The 13,196-nt window shown below is 39.6% G+C and overlaps 1 protein-coding gene across 4 annotated transcripts in view; it reads right to left on the reverse strand.

Moving 5' to 3' along the window:
• The window catches only part of LOC133474875 (neurogenic locus notch homolog protein 1-like), an 83,417-nt gene extending 74,643 nt beyond the window's left edge, over positions 1-8,774 (reverse strand). For 2 of the 4 annotated variants that reach the window (XM_061766996.1, XM_061766993.1), the window contains exons 1-2: positions 8,388-8,761; positions 5,947-6,028 (exon numbers count right to left, since the gene is read on the reverse strand). In XM_061766996.1, the coding sequence (XP_061622980.1) occupies positions 5,947-6,028; positions 8,388-8,472 (167 nt within the window). In that variant the 5' untranslated portion in view covers positions 8,473-8,761. Of the gene's footprint in view, positions 1-5,946; positions 6,029-8,387 lie in introns of all 4 variants that reach the window. The other 2 variants (XR_009787649.1, XM_061766994.1) reach the window with 2 other exon arrangements.
• Between the last annotated feature and the right edge of the window lie 4,422 nt (positions 8,775-13,196).

Consider the following 13,196-nt stretch of genomic DNA (forward strand, 5'->3'; position numbering starts at 1 on the left):
ACCACAGTACCACCCTCACATCAACTAGAACCAGATAAATGAATATCTGCCATCATCATTTGTGAGGTCTGAGTCCAGTATCCTCACACAAACAGCACATAGCTCAGATCTAATTCCTAATAAACGCCTTCTTGGAATCAGAAACTACTCAACAGGAAACCAGAAGGCCTTCAGATAACTTCTGTCAGAGATAAACCTCAGTCAATGCCAGCACAGATATGAGGGGGAGATGTTATTTATGGTATTGAATGTCAAGTAGGTATGGCTGTTGAGTGAAGCATCCAATGCTGCTTATTAACTTCGGTGTATCGTCTCAGTTTGGACTATGGGGAAAAGCACCTTTGAATTCTTTCACAAACGGTATATAGACAAACTACGTTCTGAGGGTTTCAATGGGGAAGTTCTGTTGTGAAAGGCCATGCTGCTAGCGGGTCTAGCTCAGGTGTTAGGCGGGGAAGAGAGAAGCTAGCCGTTGGCTAACACTAACCATGCAAACACAGTAACCATGCAAACAGTTACGTAATGTGTCTTACAACTTTGTCCATGGTATTTATTTATTTATTTTTTTACCTAACTTTATGTTTCCTTCCCAACCTTTACTAAAGACGCACCAAACAGGGCCAAAAAATGGCATGTAAATTTGACACACCACAGAGAAGAGTAATATTAACATCTATCCACTTTCCGTACCGCTTATCCTCATTAGGGTCGCGGGCATGCTGGAGCCTATCCTAGCTGACTTCGGGCGACCAGTTCAGGGTACACTCTGAACTGGTCGCCAGCCAATCGCAGGGCACATATAATCAAACAACCATTCGCAAACACCTGAGGGCAATTTAGAGTTTTCAATCAATCTACCATGCATGTTTTTGGGATGCGGGAGGAAACCGGAGTGCCCGGAGAAAACCCACGCAGGCACAGGGAGAACATGCAAACTCCACACTTGCAGGGCCGGGATTTGAACCCCGGTTCTCAGAACTGTGAGGCAGATGTGCTACTAACATTAACAAGCCTACCAAATTTGAATGAATAATATATATTTTTTTAAATCTAAGTATATAAAATCAGGTTTCAAAACTTGAATAAGAAGGGCCACCTCTCAGCTCCCGTGGGATGCACCAAAAGGAATCAAACATACTGGGGGGGGTGATAGCTTATACGATGTAAAATCCCATTAGGATGCTCAACTTCAAAACTGAATGGTTACTGTGGACTATCATTATAAAAATAAGCACACAAGTCAACTTACAGTCAAATAATCATTCTCGCACCATCCATCCATCCATTTTCTGTACCGCTTTAGCCTCACTCGGGTCACGGGTGTGCTGGAGCCTATCCCAGCTATCTCCGGGCGAGAAGCGGGGTACACCCTGAACTGGTCGCCACCCAATCGCAGGGCACATATTAACAAACAACCATTCACACTCACATTCACACCTACGTGCAATTTAGAGTCTTCAATTAACCTACCATGCATGTTTTTGGGATGTGGGGAGAAACCGGAGTAACTGGAGAAAACCACGCAGGCACGGGGAGCACATGCAAACTCCACATAGGCGAGGCCGGATTTGAACCCAGGTCCTCAGAACTGTGAGGCAGATGTGCTAACTAGTCACCCACCGTGCCGCCATTCTCGCACCAATTGCATGAAATTGTCACTTCACACATCATGATCTCTCACAGCACAGTGGAGGGGAAGCACTGTCCTAAAGACTTTAAACTTAAGTGCATCTCATAGCAAACGATAAAAACACTCAGAGACAAACTTCCTTAATATTAGTGGTACATGTATTCGTATACAGACTTTTTACGGTACAGAGGTGTACAGAGTTCGAACACAGTACATAAGGGACAAGAAGTGCAACTGCCTTGCGCTCTTGCCACTTGGCTACTCTGTAAACAGATACAGCACAGCTCAGTCTCTGGCTAGCCCACGAGCTGCGAATTAACATTTACACAGTTACTCCTGAGCTTTTCTGATGGAGCCAAAGCAGTAGCCACTCGATTCTGTAAACAAATACAGTGCAGCTCAGCATCAGGCAAGTGGATGTCATGGCTGGTTATATGCGTTTGGGAGCGTTTTTATAGCAGAATACTGCACACTCTTCAAATTTGTACTTTTGCACTTGTCTGCATCCTTCATTTCATAAAAAGAAGAAAACCTATTTATGTGGCATGTTCCTTAAGAGAAAGATCTGTTCTGAATGACCCCAAGCGTGACACAAAAAAAACAAGGAAAATAAGGAACTATGATTTTTAGTGTATCGTTACACGCCTAGTTACAGAATATTAATACTAAGGGGCCTCAGTTTTTCACAGTATTAGTATTTACTGTAATTATGACTTAAATTGTGCATTAGCAAAGATTATTATTGGGAACGAACTCCGTTGTAAACTGAGAACCTCATGTACAGTATGCCATTTTGTGGGAAAAATATATATTTTTTTTAAATTCCAGGTTGATAATTCCGAAAAAGTCAAATCAATCCATATGAAAACCTGGTGGCATACTGTAGTAAACACACCAGCACTAATCTTTGTGAGCCCGATAAAACCACTTTTGAAACTGCGAGCTTGGAGTGAGCGCCTCATGCCCCATCTCCATGTTTAATTGGAGAAGTCTGAGAATGAGCACAATGCAGAGGCACAATGATGGCTTTGTGGCCCCCAAAGAGAAGACGGAGAAGGCAGAGAGGGGTAGTGAGGTGGAGGGGAGTGTAGCTTAAGGACTAAAAGGGGTAAATAACACAACCAGACCAAATTAAGATGTGGTGGGAGGCCAAAGATGGCTGCCTGGTTCTGGCTGTACAGGAATTGTGAGTGACCCAATCTTCCCACATTACTGGAGCCCAGGACCATTTGGGATATTGTAAAAAAACAAAACAACAACAACTGAAACCATCCCTCCATTTTCTATGATGCTGCATGAAAGTCAACTTTATGAACCACAGAACTCCCAATGGCCCCATCTGAGACCAGCTAAAGATCACACATAAACGAATATATTTTTTAAATACTTCATACCTCCGAGGACTGCGCCCACAGACAGCATTTTTTTTCCATCTGCCCACAAGAAACCGTATTAGTTGTATCTCATGTGTATTAAGGCCAATCAGAAGACTGAAGAGGCAATATCAGCTGATCGGGTACCTCATTTTCTTAATGTAGATTATGCGTATATTAAATAGTTACAATGTTCCCCTGCCATATCTCACTTCATCCTTTGCTTCCCTGCTATATCTTGGATTTTTAATACCACTTACGAACATTTCAGACATATGAATACTTTGTTTGTTAAGACATTTTTTTTAATACCGAAATTGTGTACCTTTAGTGTAGTAATGTGATACTACTACTGTCAAATGCTGGGCAGCACGGAGGTCTATTGGAAGACATGCAGTGTAATTAACAAGAAGAAGAAGAGGCAGAGAAGGGTCCCAACTAAAATCTCGGTAATACTAATTTTTCCCACAAAGCAGATAGAATCTACGCCTGTGAGTATTGTTGCCGGCATTGTTTCTATGTGCTGCTGCTTTGTGTGTTAAAGTAGAAGTTTTAACTTTTAGAATTACCAACATCAATGCTAATTTCTATTAGCCCTTCTATGATATTTTCATATCATATGTTAACAAATTCATATAAGAGTCTCCGTTTAAAAAAATTATGGTTTGGTTAAAAATGTTTGTGTTTAAATTATAATGTTTAATACTCTTTGGTTTTTATGTGTCAGTTTTACAGCAATCTTCAACAGGGGTGACAAAATTGTTGAAGCAAGCATGCTTTGGCTCTTATTTGGAGGACTATGTGAGGAAGAGTTGTGTTCTTTTCATTTCCATCCATTCTCAATACCGATTATCCTGTTCAGGGTTGCAGGGTGGTGGAGCCAATCCCAGCTGACTTCGGGCGAAAGGAAGACTACACCCTGAACTGGTTGCCAGTCAATCACAGGGCACATATAGACGCGGACAACCATTCACACTCACATTCATATTGTCACAGTGTGGGAACTCAACCCACACTGCACGCCACTAAGTCAGGAGAATGCAACACTACACAATCAGTGACTTTTCATTTCATCAAATTGATTTTATACTAGGCTATACGCATTCAGGATTTTGGGGCCGATCACCAATCAGCGAGTTTAAAAAAACCATAACCGATCACCGATCCGATCACAAGATGGCGCAATGTGTCTATTTAAATGACTTGTTCATTTACTGTATATACTTGTGTACTGTATACTTAGTATCTTCAAAAGTATTCTCTATTCAGGTCTTCTAATCATTCAGGTCAAACCAACATGACAAATAATGGTTGCTAACTTACTGTAATTAAATTACTTTGTTGTAATTGAATCACACCGAACCTTTCGAGCATGATTTGACATAATGCCGGCATGTTTACGTACAACCGTTAGTGCTAGCACTAGCTTGCTAGCACTAGCTTGCTAGGCTCCATAACTAGCTTGGTAGGCTCCATAACATTTTTGTTGCCTGTTTGCGAGCCGTATCGTATTAAAAGTACGTGAACATACCTCAAACAATCCTTGAATTAAAGTCCTCTCCTGAGCACCTGTGACCACCAGCATACGTTTTTCCCCCATTTTGTTCGTATAAAACACACAATGCGATCCATTGTTGTTGTCGTCGCCATGGTAATGAGAGTATCCGGTCGCGTTTGAGTTGACAAGATAAAGCCCAGTGATTGTAAAAGATGGGATACGGTGGTGTCAGAATACAAGGTGGGGCCACCAATGACGATGTGCTCTTTGGACGTCTCAGTTTCACTGTTTAGCGGCTACGACAGTCCATCAAAATGTCTTAATTCGGGCTTGGCGATAATAATAAATAAAGATACATATCTCAAAATAACTTCATTTTCTGTACCACTTATCCTCACAAGGGTCGCAGGCGTGTTGAAGCTTATTGGGATAATCTTCGGGCAAGAGGCGGGGTACAACCTGAACTGCTCGCCAGCCAATCGCAGGAAAAATAACTTTTTTTTGATAAACATTTGACACGTGGTCAATACAGTTTGATAGAATGCATTTGTCCATGTTTTGACATACAATATGAATAGCCAAGAATAATGTGAGTTGCTGAACCAATCGTGGGGTCAATAGCACTGTGCCATGTTAGGTTGACGCACACAGCACGTAGCAGCGAGGCGCAACAGGCGCTAATGTTTGCAGCCTACTGCTGCAGCCGTGGGAGAGCGTTGAAAAACAAAGAGAAAATGAGTCCTCCTGCAGAGGAAATGACTGAGGAGATGGCCCAAGCCTCAAAGGACGACATCGTTGACAAAAAAGTCCCGAAAAGTTCAGCAGTATGGAGTTATTTTTGTTTTTAAAGTCTGACAAGAAACATAGTAGCTTGGTAGGCTCCATAAACATCTGAAAACAACAAATAAATTGTATCGCAAACGATATGCTACCAATAAGCACAGTTGACAAATTGGGCAAAAACATGAAAGAATGAGTACTTTTGGAATTATTCACCTTCATGTGGCCATGGTCTTAATGTGAAGGCACTTCATTGCAGACAAAGTGCATAACTTTGGAAAACCCTCTGCCATCTGCCCAGTGGGACTATGAGATTCTGAGGGTCACTTAGGGACAAAATCCCAAGAGAGAGGGAAAAGGAGGGAGGGACGAGTGGTAGGGATCTGTGTCTGGAAGGACAGGGTCTGATGGTCTGGCCTCTCTGGGAAGCCTCACCCAGATTAGTCACACAGAATTAATCGCTGATGGGAACAATGGCCACCGGGCTTCTGGAGACCCCAGCTGTCGCTCGGTGAAAGAAACGCAAAAGCAAGATTTAGGGCTGACGGAGTTTGGTCGCAGAGGGGGCTCGGTCGCGCGCCGACCCTCCGTCCGCCATCTATGACTCAACTCGCACACGTGCTCCCCATTTCTTACGTGTTTAAAAAGTGAATTTTTGCACTCACTTGCACTGTCCGTTGCCATCTGGAGTGGCCTCACACCTCCCCTGGTTCAAACACAACTCCGTAGGCATGGAGCATCTTAGGCCTGTCAAGGAAAGGTTTGGAAGAATAACCAGTGTTGGGGAGTAACTAAATTACCTAATTTCATTACAAAATTCATGTCATCGTAATCCAACACATTACTGGGAGAAAATGGGTAATTAAATTACAGTTGCTTTTGGAAATTTCTAGGACTACAATTTTAGTGACATTTGAAAAATAGCCACAAAAGCTCAGATTTTTTTTCATATAATTTCTTTCTTCTAAAGCTGGTCATGTGCCATTCTACTGTAGTCTCAAATATGACATTTTTCCAAATATGACCTCGAAGCGCAATGTGCTGCAATCTATTAGTTTATCTGATATTTTGAAAAGCTTAGACTCATAGTTACACTTTTGAACACAAAAGACCATTAACGTTTGAAGAGTTTCATCTTTATGATTTTGGACTTTATGAAACATAAACTTATCTGGGTTGTCATATGAAGAAATATGGTTTACAATATTGTGCACATGTATCATTAGGTCAACATTTGTCATTAGGTCAACCTCCTATAATGTTTTCCATATGCTGTAGACCTATACAGTATGTACTGCATACACAGTACGTGTATAATGCAACAAACACATTTTTTATTATGTATTTACATTTCAGCACATTTGTTATCAGTTTATTATTTGTGTAAAGATCAAATATATGGTTAACTCCAAAATAATGATCTATGGTTTTAATCCTCTTTTTTAAAGGGTCCTGTTGATGGATTCATTCAAAATTAGGAAAAGCAATCAAATGTAATCAAATGTAATTAGTTACATTATTTTGAGAAAGTAATTGAAGTAGTTTGACTACGATTACATTTTCAACAGGGTAACTTGTAATTTCAACCAATTACATTTCCAAAGTAATCTTCCCAAGACTGATAACAATAACACACCTGTGCTTGTTGTTTGGACAAAATAAATGTCTTTATGTGCAACAACACCAAAAATGTCAAAGGTATGTGCAATTAGCTGTCATAGTAAAAGATTGTGGGTCTTGACAGCGGTTTGGTGGGCGGGCTCTCAAGGCCATGGGTTCTCAAACTGGGGTCTGCGAGCCACAGCTTGGGGCTCCACAAGATAATTTGCAATAAATTATGTCATATCATTTCAAAAATGCATACCTAAATAGCCTACCGTATGTGGACCGGCAGTCAATAATACAAACATAATTAACCAATTAAATATTACCTTAATGTAGTTTAGGGCCAATTAAATCAGTCATTTTGTTCAAGAACAAACTTAATTTTATTTTTAGAATATAGTCTTATCTTTTAAGAATAAAAAGTATATTATTAGAACAAAGTGAAATTCACTTGTTAAAATACAACCTTAGCCCTCAATACATTTTGACTTTAATATCCTATTACAACTTTATCTTGGAAAAACACGACGTGACTCTCGTAAAATAACGACTTAAGCCCAAGAAAATACGGTACGTATTTGTTATTGTAAAGATTAGAACTTTTTTTCTTGAAGAAATATGACGTTATACTCTATTATTTCTACTTCTTACTGTTGACATCCAAGCATTTAAATCAATATCAAATTGAACATAATCACAACCTAAGGAATCAAGATCAAATCGAATCGTAACAAAAAGTTTTCCTTGGAAAAAAATTCGACTATTACAATTTATTTTCTCTAAAAAAAAAAAGAAAACAAATATATTTTAAAAATAAAAAATGAGAAAAAAGTCTACAAAAATAAAGAAAATATTTCTGCATTTTTCTTAGAGAAATAAAGTGTTAGTTCTTGTAAAAAGTACAACTTTCTTCATGAAAAAAATTACAAATGTTTTTTCTCTAAAAAATATGAATTTCTTATCATAACATTCCCAAAAAAAATTCAATATTAGGCAAAATTATTAGGGTATTTAGGCTGTAGACAAGGGAGTTATATTTAATTGACTTTAGGATTATATGGGGGTCCTTTGAAAAATTTCTCAAAAGTTGGAGAACCCCTGTTCTCGGCAGCCGTTCTTTCAATGATTAGTTGGGCAATAATTGCATATATTGGTAGAATGGAGAACATGATGCCAACAGGTGCATAAAGAGCCCCAAAAAAATCAAACGTATTGACTGGCTTCCCAAACTTATTGTTATTATATGCTCTTCATCTTTAGTTTATAGACCGTAAGTATCAGAATTATGGCAATAAGTCCATTCTTTTTGTTAGTTTGTGTCCAGAAAAAGAAGCATATTTCTTATAATAATTTGAGGCCTTTAGCTGAAAAGGTTTGGCCAACTCTGACTTGAGTCACGAATCCTACGGTAACAAGTGTCGATAAACTGCAGTTAAGAGAGCAACAGGTTGACGACAAAACGGGTTCAGGCATTCATGCACATCGAAGCTAAATGACTCACCTCGCGCTAGTCCAATTAGCCACAACAATAAAGTTACTTTCGCCAAGAAATTAGGCATTCCTTCTCGTTGAAAGTGCTTACACATAAAGTCCACATGGGTTGTTCATAAATCCCAATGTCTTCTTGTCTGCGACTGATGAGGAGGCGGGGAGGGGCGACGGGGGGCGTTCGAGTAGATCCACGGTGTAAGTTAAACGTCGTCGTCAACGTGAGATGGTGTCGCTGCACTATTCCGACTGGAAGTGACCCCGGCTCGCCGCTGCACATCTGGGGAGGCGGGGAGGAGGGGCCCTCGGTCGGCGCTGTCCCACGGTGCACCCCCGCCCCGCTCCGCTCCCATCCCTCCTCCGCCCTCCAAACAAACACACACTTGATGAAGAGATAGCGTGGAGAGAGGGAGAGAGAGAAAAAAAGTTTGTGTTGTGGTTTCACTCCACGCTTTTGTTCTGTTTGCCGCGCGAAGAGTTCCAGCAATTCGTCCACGCCGCGTTATGAGGAATCCCACTGATATATTGTTTAGCAGGAAATGGCCGAACCGACTAAAGAAAAAATACTTACGGATTTAGAACAAAATAATTGAATTTTAAAAAAACTTAAAAGAAAGAAAAAAAAATAAACTATTGGAAGTATGTACCATAATCCAGCAGACTGAATCCCCAAAATGCATCAGGGTTATGACAAAATGGCCGCCGTGAATTTAAAAAGATCACAAATAAATTTTAAAAATGATCAATAATAATGTCATGTCGTTTAAAATGTATTTGTATTTATAATAAAACAACAATAAAAAGTGCAATTTGATTGAAAATGAACATCCATCCATTCATTTTCTATCGTCTTTATCGCCATTAGGCTCCGAGGTGAGCTTGGATGCCAGCAGACTGTGGCCGAGAGGCCGGGTACATGCTGGACTGGTCACTACCCAATACTGTCTTTATAGACAGAATAGAGTAAAACAAGCATTCCAACTCACACGGAGCCTAGAGAGAACCCCGAACCTCTTGTCCACGTGCTGCCATATTTCAAATGTAATTAAGACAATGAAGACCAAAATAAAATAGCATAATGCTAATATGGTCATAGAATTGATAGAAATTTATGTTCATCTTTTATTTTGCCCTGATTGCATGCATTTATCTGGCCACCGCCAATTAAAACTCTGCTCATTTCAAACAAAATGATTATAACATTATTTAGAATGTATTTGAAACAGAATGCACCGTCAACAAGTGGTTAGCTTGTATGTTTTGTAGTTGTGAGGGTGAAATCTCTGCTCTGGCTTTCCTGTGTGGAGTTTGCATGTTCTCTATGTGTTTGCGTGTGTTCTTTCTTCCACATTCCAGTCCAGGACGCACCCAGCCTCTTGTTGAAAGTCAGCTGGGATAGGTTCTAGCACACCCGCCGCCCTAATACCGACGAGCGAAAAGAACATGAAGGGATATTATTTATAACAATAAAGATCGTAAATTGAGCACAATGCTGATAATCAATTCTATGGTCACAAAATTGATAAGATGTCATGTTGCATAGCATCGATTACTGTGATTGTATTCAGACTTGGGTAAGACACGATTATTTCAGATGGAAATAATCACAGCAAGTGTGAATACTTTACATTTGTAGATGTTTAAGAAGCACCTCAGTGTGAAATTCCCAATGAAACACAACACCAAAACAAAAAACAAAAAGGATCCAAAGTACCATCATCATCACCTGAAACACGATGGTGGCATCAACGGATAAAAGCCTGGGAACCGTTCTATTATCAGTTAGGATCTTCTTCCACACTGATAAACTAACGCTGCTGGCGCAAGGTAACGTTTTCTCGCTGAGTCAGCACAAAACGAGTACAGGTTCCCATCAGGACACTTTAAGTCTTTGCTGTAAAATTGGACTAGTATTATACTGTATTTTTATTATGAAGTATATTTTTCAGACTACAAAGCGCACCGAATTATAAGGCGCACTATCAATGAACGGGTCAATTTTCATACATAAGGCGCACTGGATTATAAGGCGCATTAAGCAAAACAAAACAGTCAGATAAATCACTTACACACATACCATAATATTATGTTGAAGCACAGTAAGTATTACTCCACTAAGCTCCTCACTACGGTAGCCGTAATGGTCCGACAATCTGGCTTGGTAGCTTACCAAAGTCATACTAAAAAATGTTGACAGATTTTTGAGCGTCGTGTACCACATAAAATCGGTTTGAGGTCAGTAAGCACAACCAGAATTCATACATATTCCGCATCGGATTATAAAGCGCGCTGTCGATTTTTTGAGAAAATGTAAGGATTTGAAGTGGAAAATCAACCAAAAGTAGTGCAAACTTTGGGAACGGAGAGGTTGATAAAACTGCTGGAATGGAGAGTGCGGTTGGTGCTATGCATGGTGAGCAGAGAGCGAGTTTAGTACAGTAGTGCAAGTCTCAAAATACCTCTTGCATGTGCTGTAATCACATTGAAACTTAAACACACTTTTTAAACACGTTGTCAATGTGTTTTCCCATTCTAAATAATGGAGATGTTTAGCAGAAAGAAAAAAACGCTGTTCTCTAGTTGGTTCCAAGCAAATAAACATGGACACACTGGCGGAAATCAATCTTTTGATACTTTTTTAAATGTTCTATTTAACCATATTTCTAGGAAACTGTCATTTCATGCAAACAAAACCAACTTTTCCTGAGCGGTTATTAAGGACTGTTAAACTGCCTCTTTTATCACTGTCAGCTGCTCCCCTTTTGTTGTATAAACCACAGAGTGACGCACTTTTAGCTTGCAGGTAAAACTGCTGCAGGAGGCCAAAATAGTAGTAGACGTTGAGAGAGGCTGAGGGCAGACAAACTACAGTAAAGGAGGCAACGAACCAGGTTAAGTAAATATGGTGTGCCCAAACTGTAAACTAATTTCATGCACATTAATACTACGGTTTAATCAGATCATATGAGCATTGTCATAAAAGGGCATTATATTAACTAAGCCCATAATCTGCTTTTGATTTGAGCCCAATCGGTCCATTAATTTGTGTATTTTAATCCGTAACCTGGTGTTTTAAATGGTTCCCAAGGGAATGCGCGTAAAACAATGGCGATACGGGGATTCCTCTAAATTTGGAATTGGCCCAAATTTGAGGGAAACCTATACTTCTAAAGTCACACAAAACATCAGACTGCAACTTTTCTTCTTAGGAAAGTACAATATTTACAGTTGACTTTGCACCCACTTGACCAAATCAAGAGCTCCAACTCAATTCAAACGTCCCCAATTGCTCATTGTTTACCATCAATGACCTATTTCTGTCTCCTTTTGGAACAATGAAGCAGTGACACCCACTTAACGTGCTGAACAGAGGTCGACCACAGCTCATGACTGATACATATCAAGGCCTTCAATCTGGTTGCCTCATCTCAGCAGCGCAGCACTTGTTTTAGTGTGACAAAATTCAAGAGTAGTAAAAGTGCAAATCAGGGATTGAACCGATTAGTCGACTAGTTGTATTTTTAATCATTTGTTTTTATTTATGTCTATGCCAGTCCATTGAAATATATCTTTACGTGAAACTGGACAGAGGCGCAAAAAAAGTTTAGTGACTGCTGTACTGTGATGGAAAGAAATCATCAATGACATTTTTGATTAATCAATTTCAAATTTTTCAAGTCCAAAAATATCTTTAATCGTTTAACCCCTAGTACAAATATTTCATTACTGTTTTTACGTAGCTTTTTGGGGTATCTGTACTTTGCTTCAATATTTATTTTTCGGCCCTCTTTTTACTTTTACTCCCTACAACTGAAAACATATACTGTATCTGTCCTTTCTACTCCTTATTTTGTCAAAATCGGCTTGTTACTTTTTTAACCATCAAGGATGGCCACATGACTTTAAAAAAAAAAATGATGTAATCAGAGGGAGGTAAAATGATTGATTGAAAAACAGGGACAGCTGCAACATGGAGGAATGGGAACCAGGGAGTATTAACGACAATGACAACAGATTTGGAGAAGCAAGCTATTCGCCATCCATGGCCTTATTGAGACAATTGGTTGATTCAAAAACGGTCTAATCTGAAAAAATCTGCAGGTAAACTGTGATATTTCCAGTTATCATCATTAGCTAATTTTGTCTTTTTTATTACTCAGCAAAGCTCAGGGGAACAAGTCGTTTTGATGGCAGTCGAGCCAGTGCTAGCTACCTAATGCTAGCAACAACACGCAGCATATAAAATGATTTAAACAAGCACTATCTGAGTTATAAAAGAGGGAAACTATTTTGTATCCATTTTTTGCATTTTTTAATGCAAATTACTTTTACTTTTGTACTTCGGAGTGTGCACTCATTCACTGAAATACAGACGCTGACTCAGTACTTTGACTTTTACCAGTCTTTTTGAAAACACATATTTGAACTTCTACTTCAGTACAGAGTGGAAGTACTTTTAACACCTCTGGATATTGACCCCAGAGGACAATAATCCTCTTGTAAATCTTCTGACATGAGAATAGATTTTTTTTTTTTTTTTTTTTACATAACTGCCGCATTGTGCTCATTACCCATTGTGACCAAGACCCAAATGTGTTTACACTTCGGCATTGTGAAATGGCGCGTAAACAGGATTTGTCTTGATTTCCTCCTCATTGTGTGGACCCAGGGGCCTTCAGGGGTCTGTGCCCGCAACTGGGCCAGCGCAGATGCAGTAAACTGTTCAAGTTTATCAGCTTTACAAGCGGAGACAGCTGCAAAAGCGCCAAAGCACACCCTGTTCACGCTAATACAGTGGCTGTGATTATTTAATAAGCAACGC

Source organism: Phyllopteryx taeniolatus, chromosome 3 (genome assembly GCF_024500385.1).
Source record: "Phyllopteryx taeniolatus isolate TA_2022b chromosome 3, UOR_Ptae_1.2, whole genome shotgun sequence".
In the NCBI taxonomy this organism is placed as follows: Eukaryota; Metazoa; Chordata; class Actinopteri; order Syngnathiformes; family Syngnathidae; genus Phyllopteryx; species Phyllopteryx taeniolatus.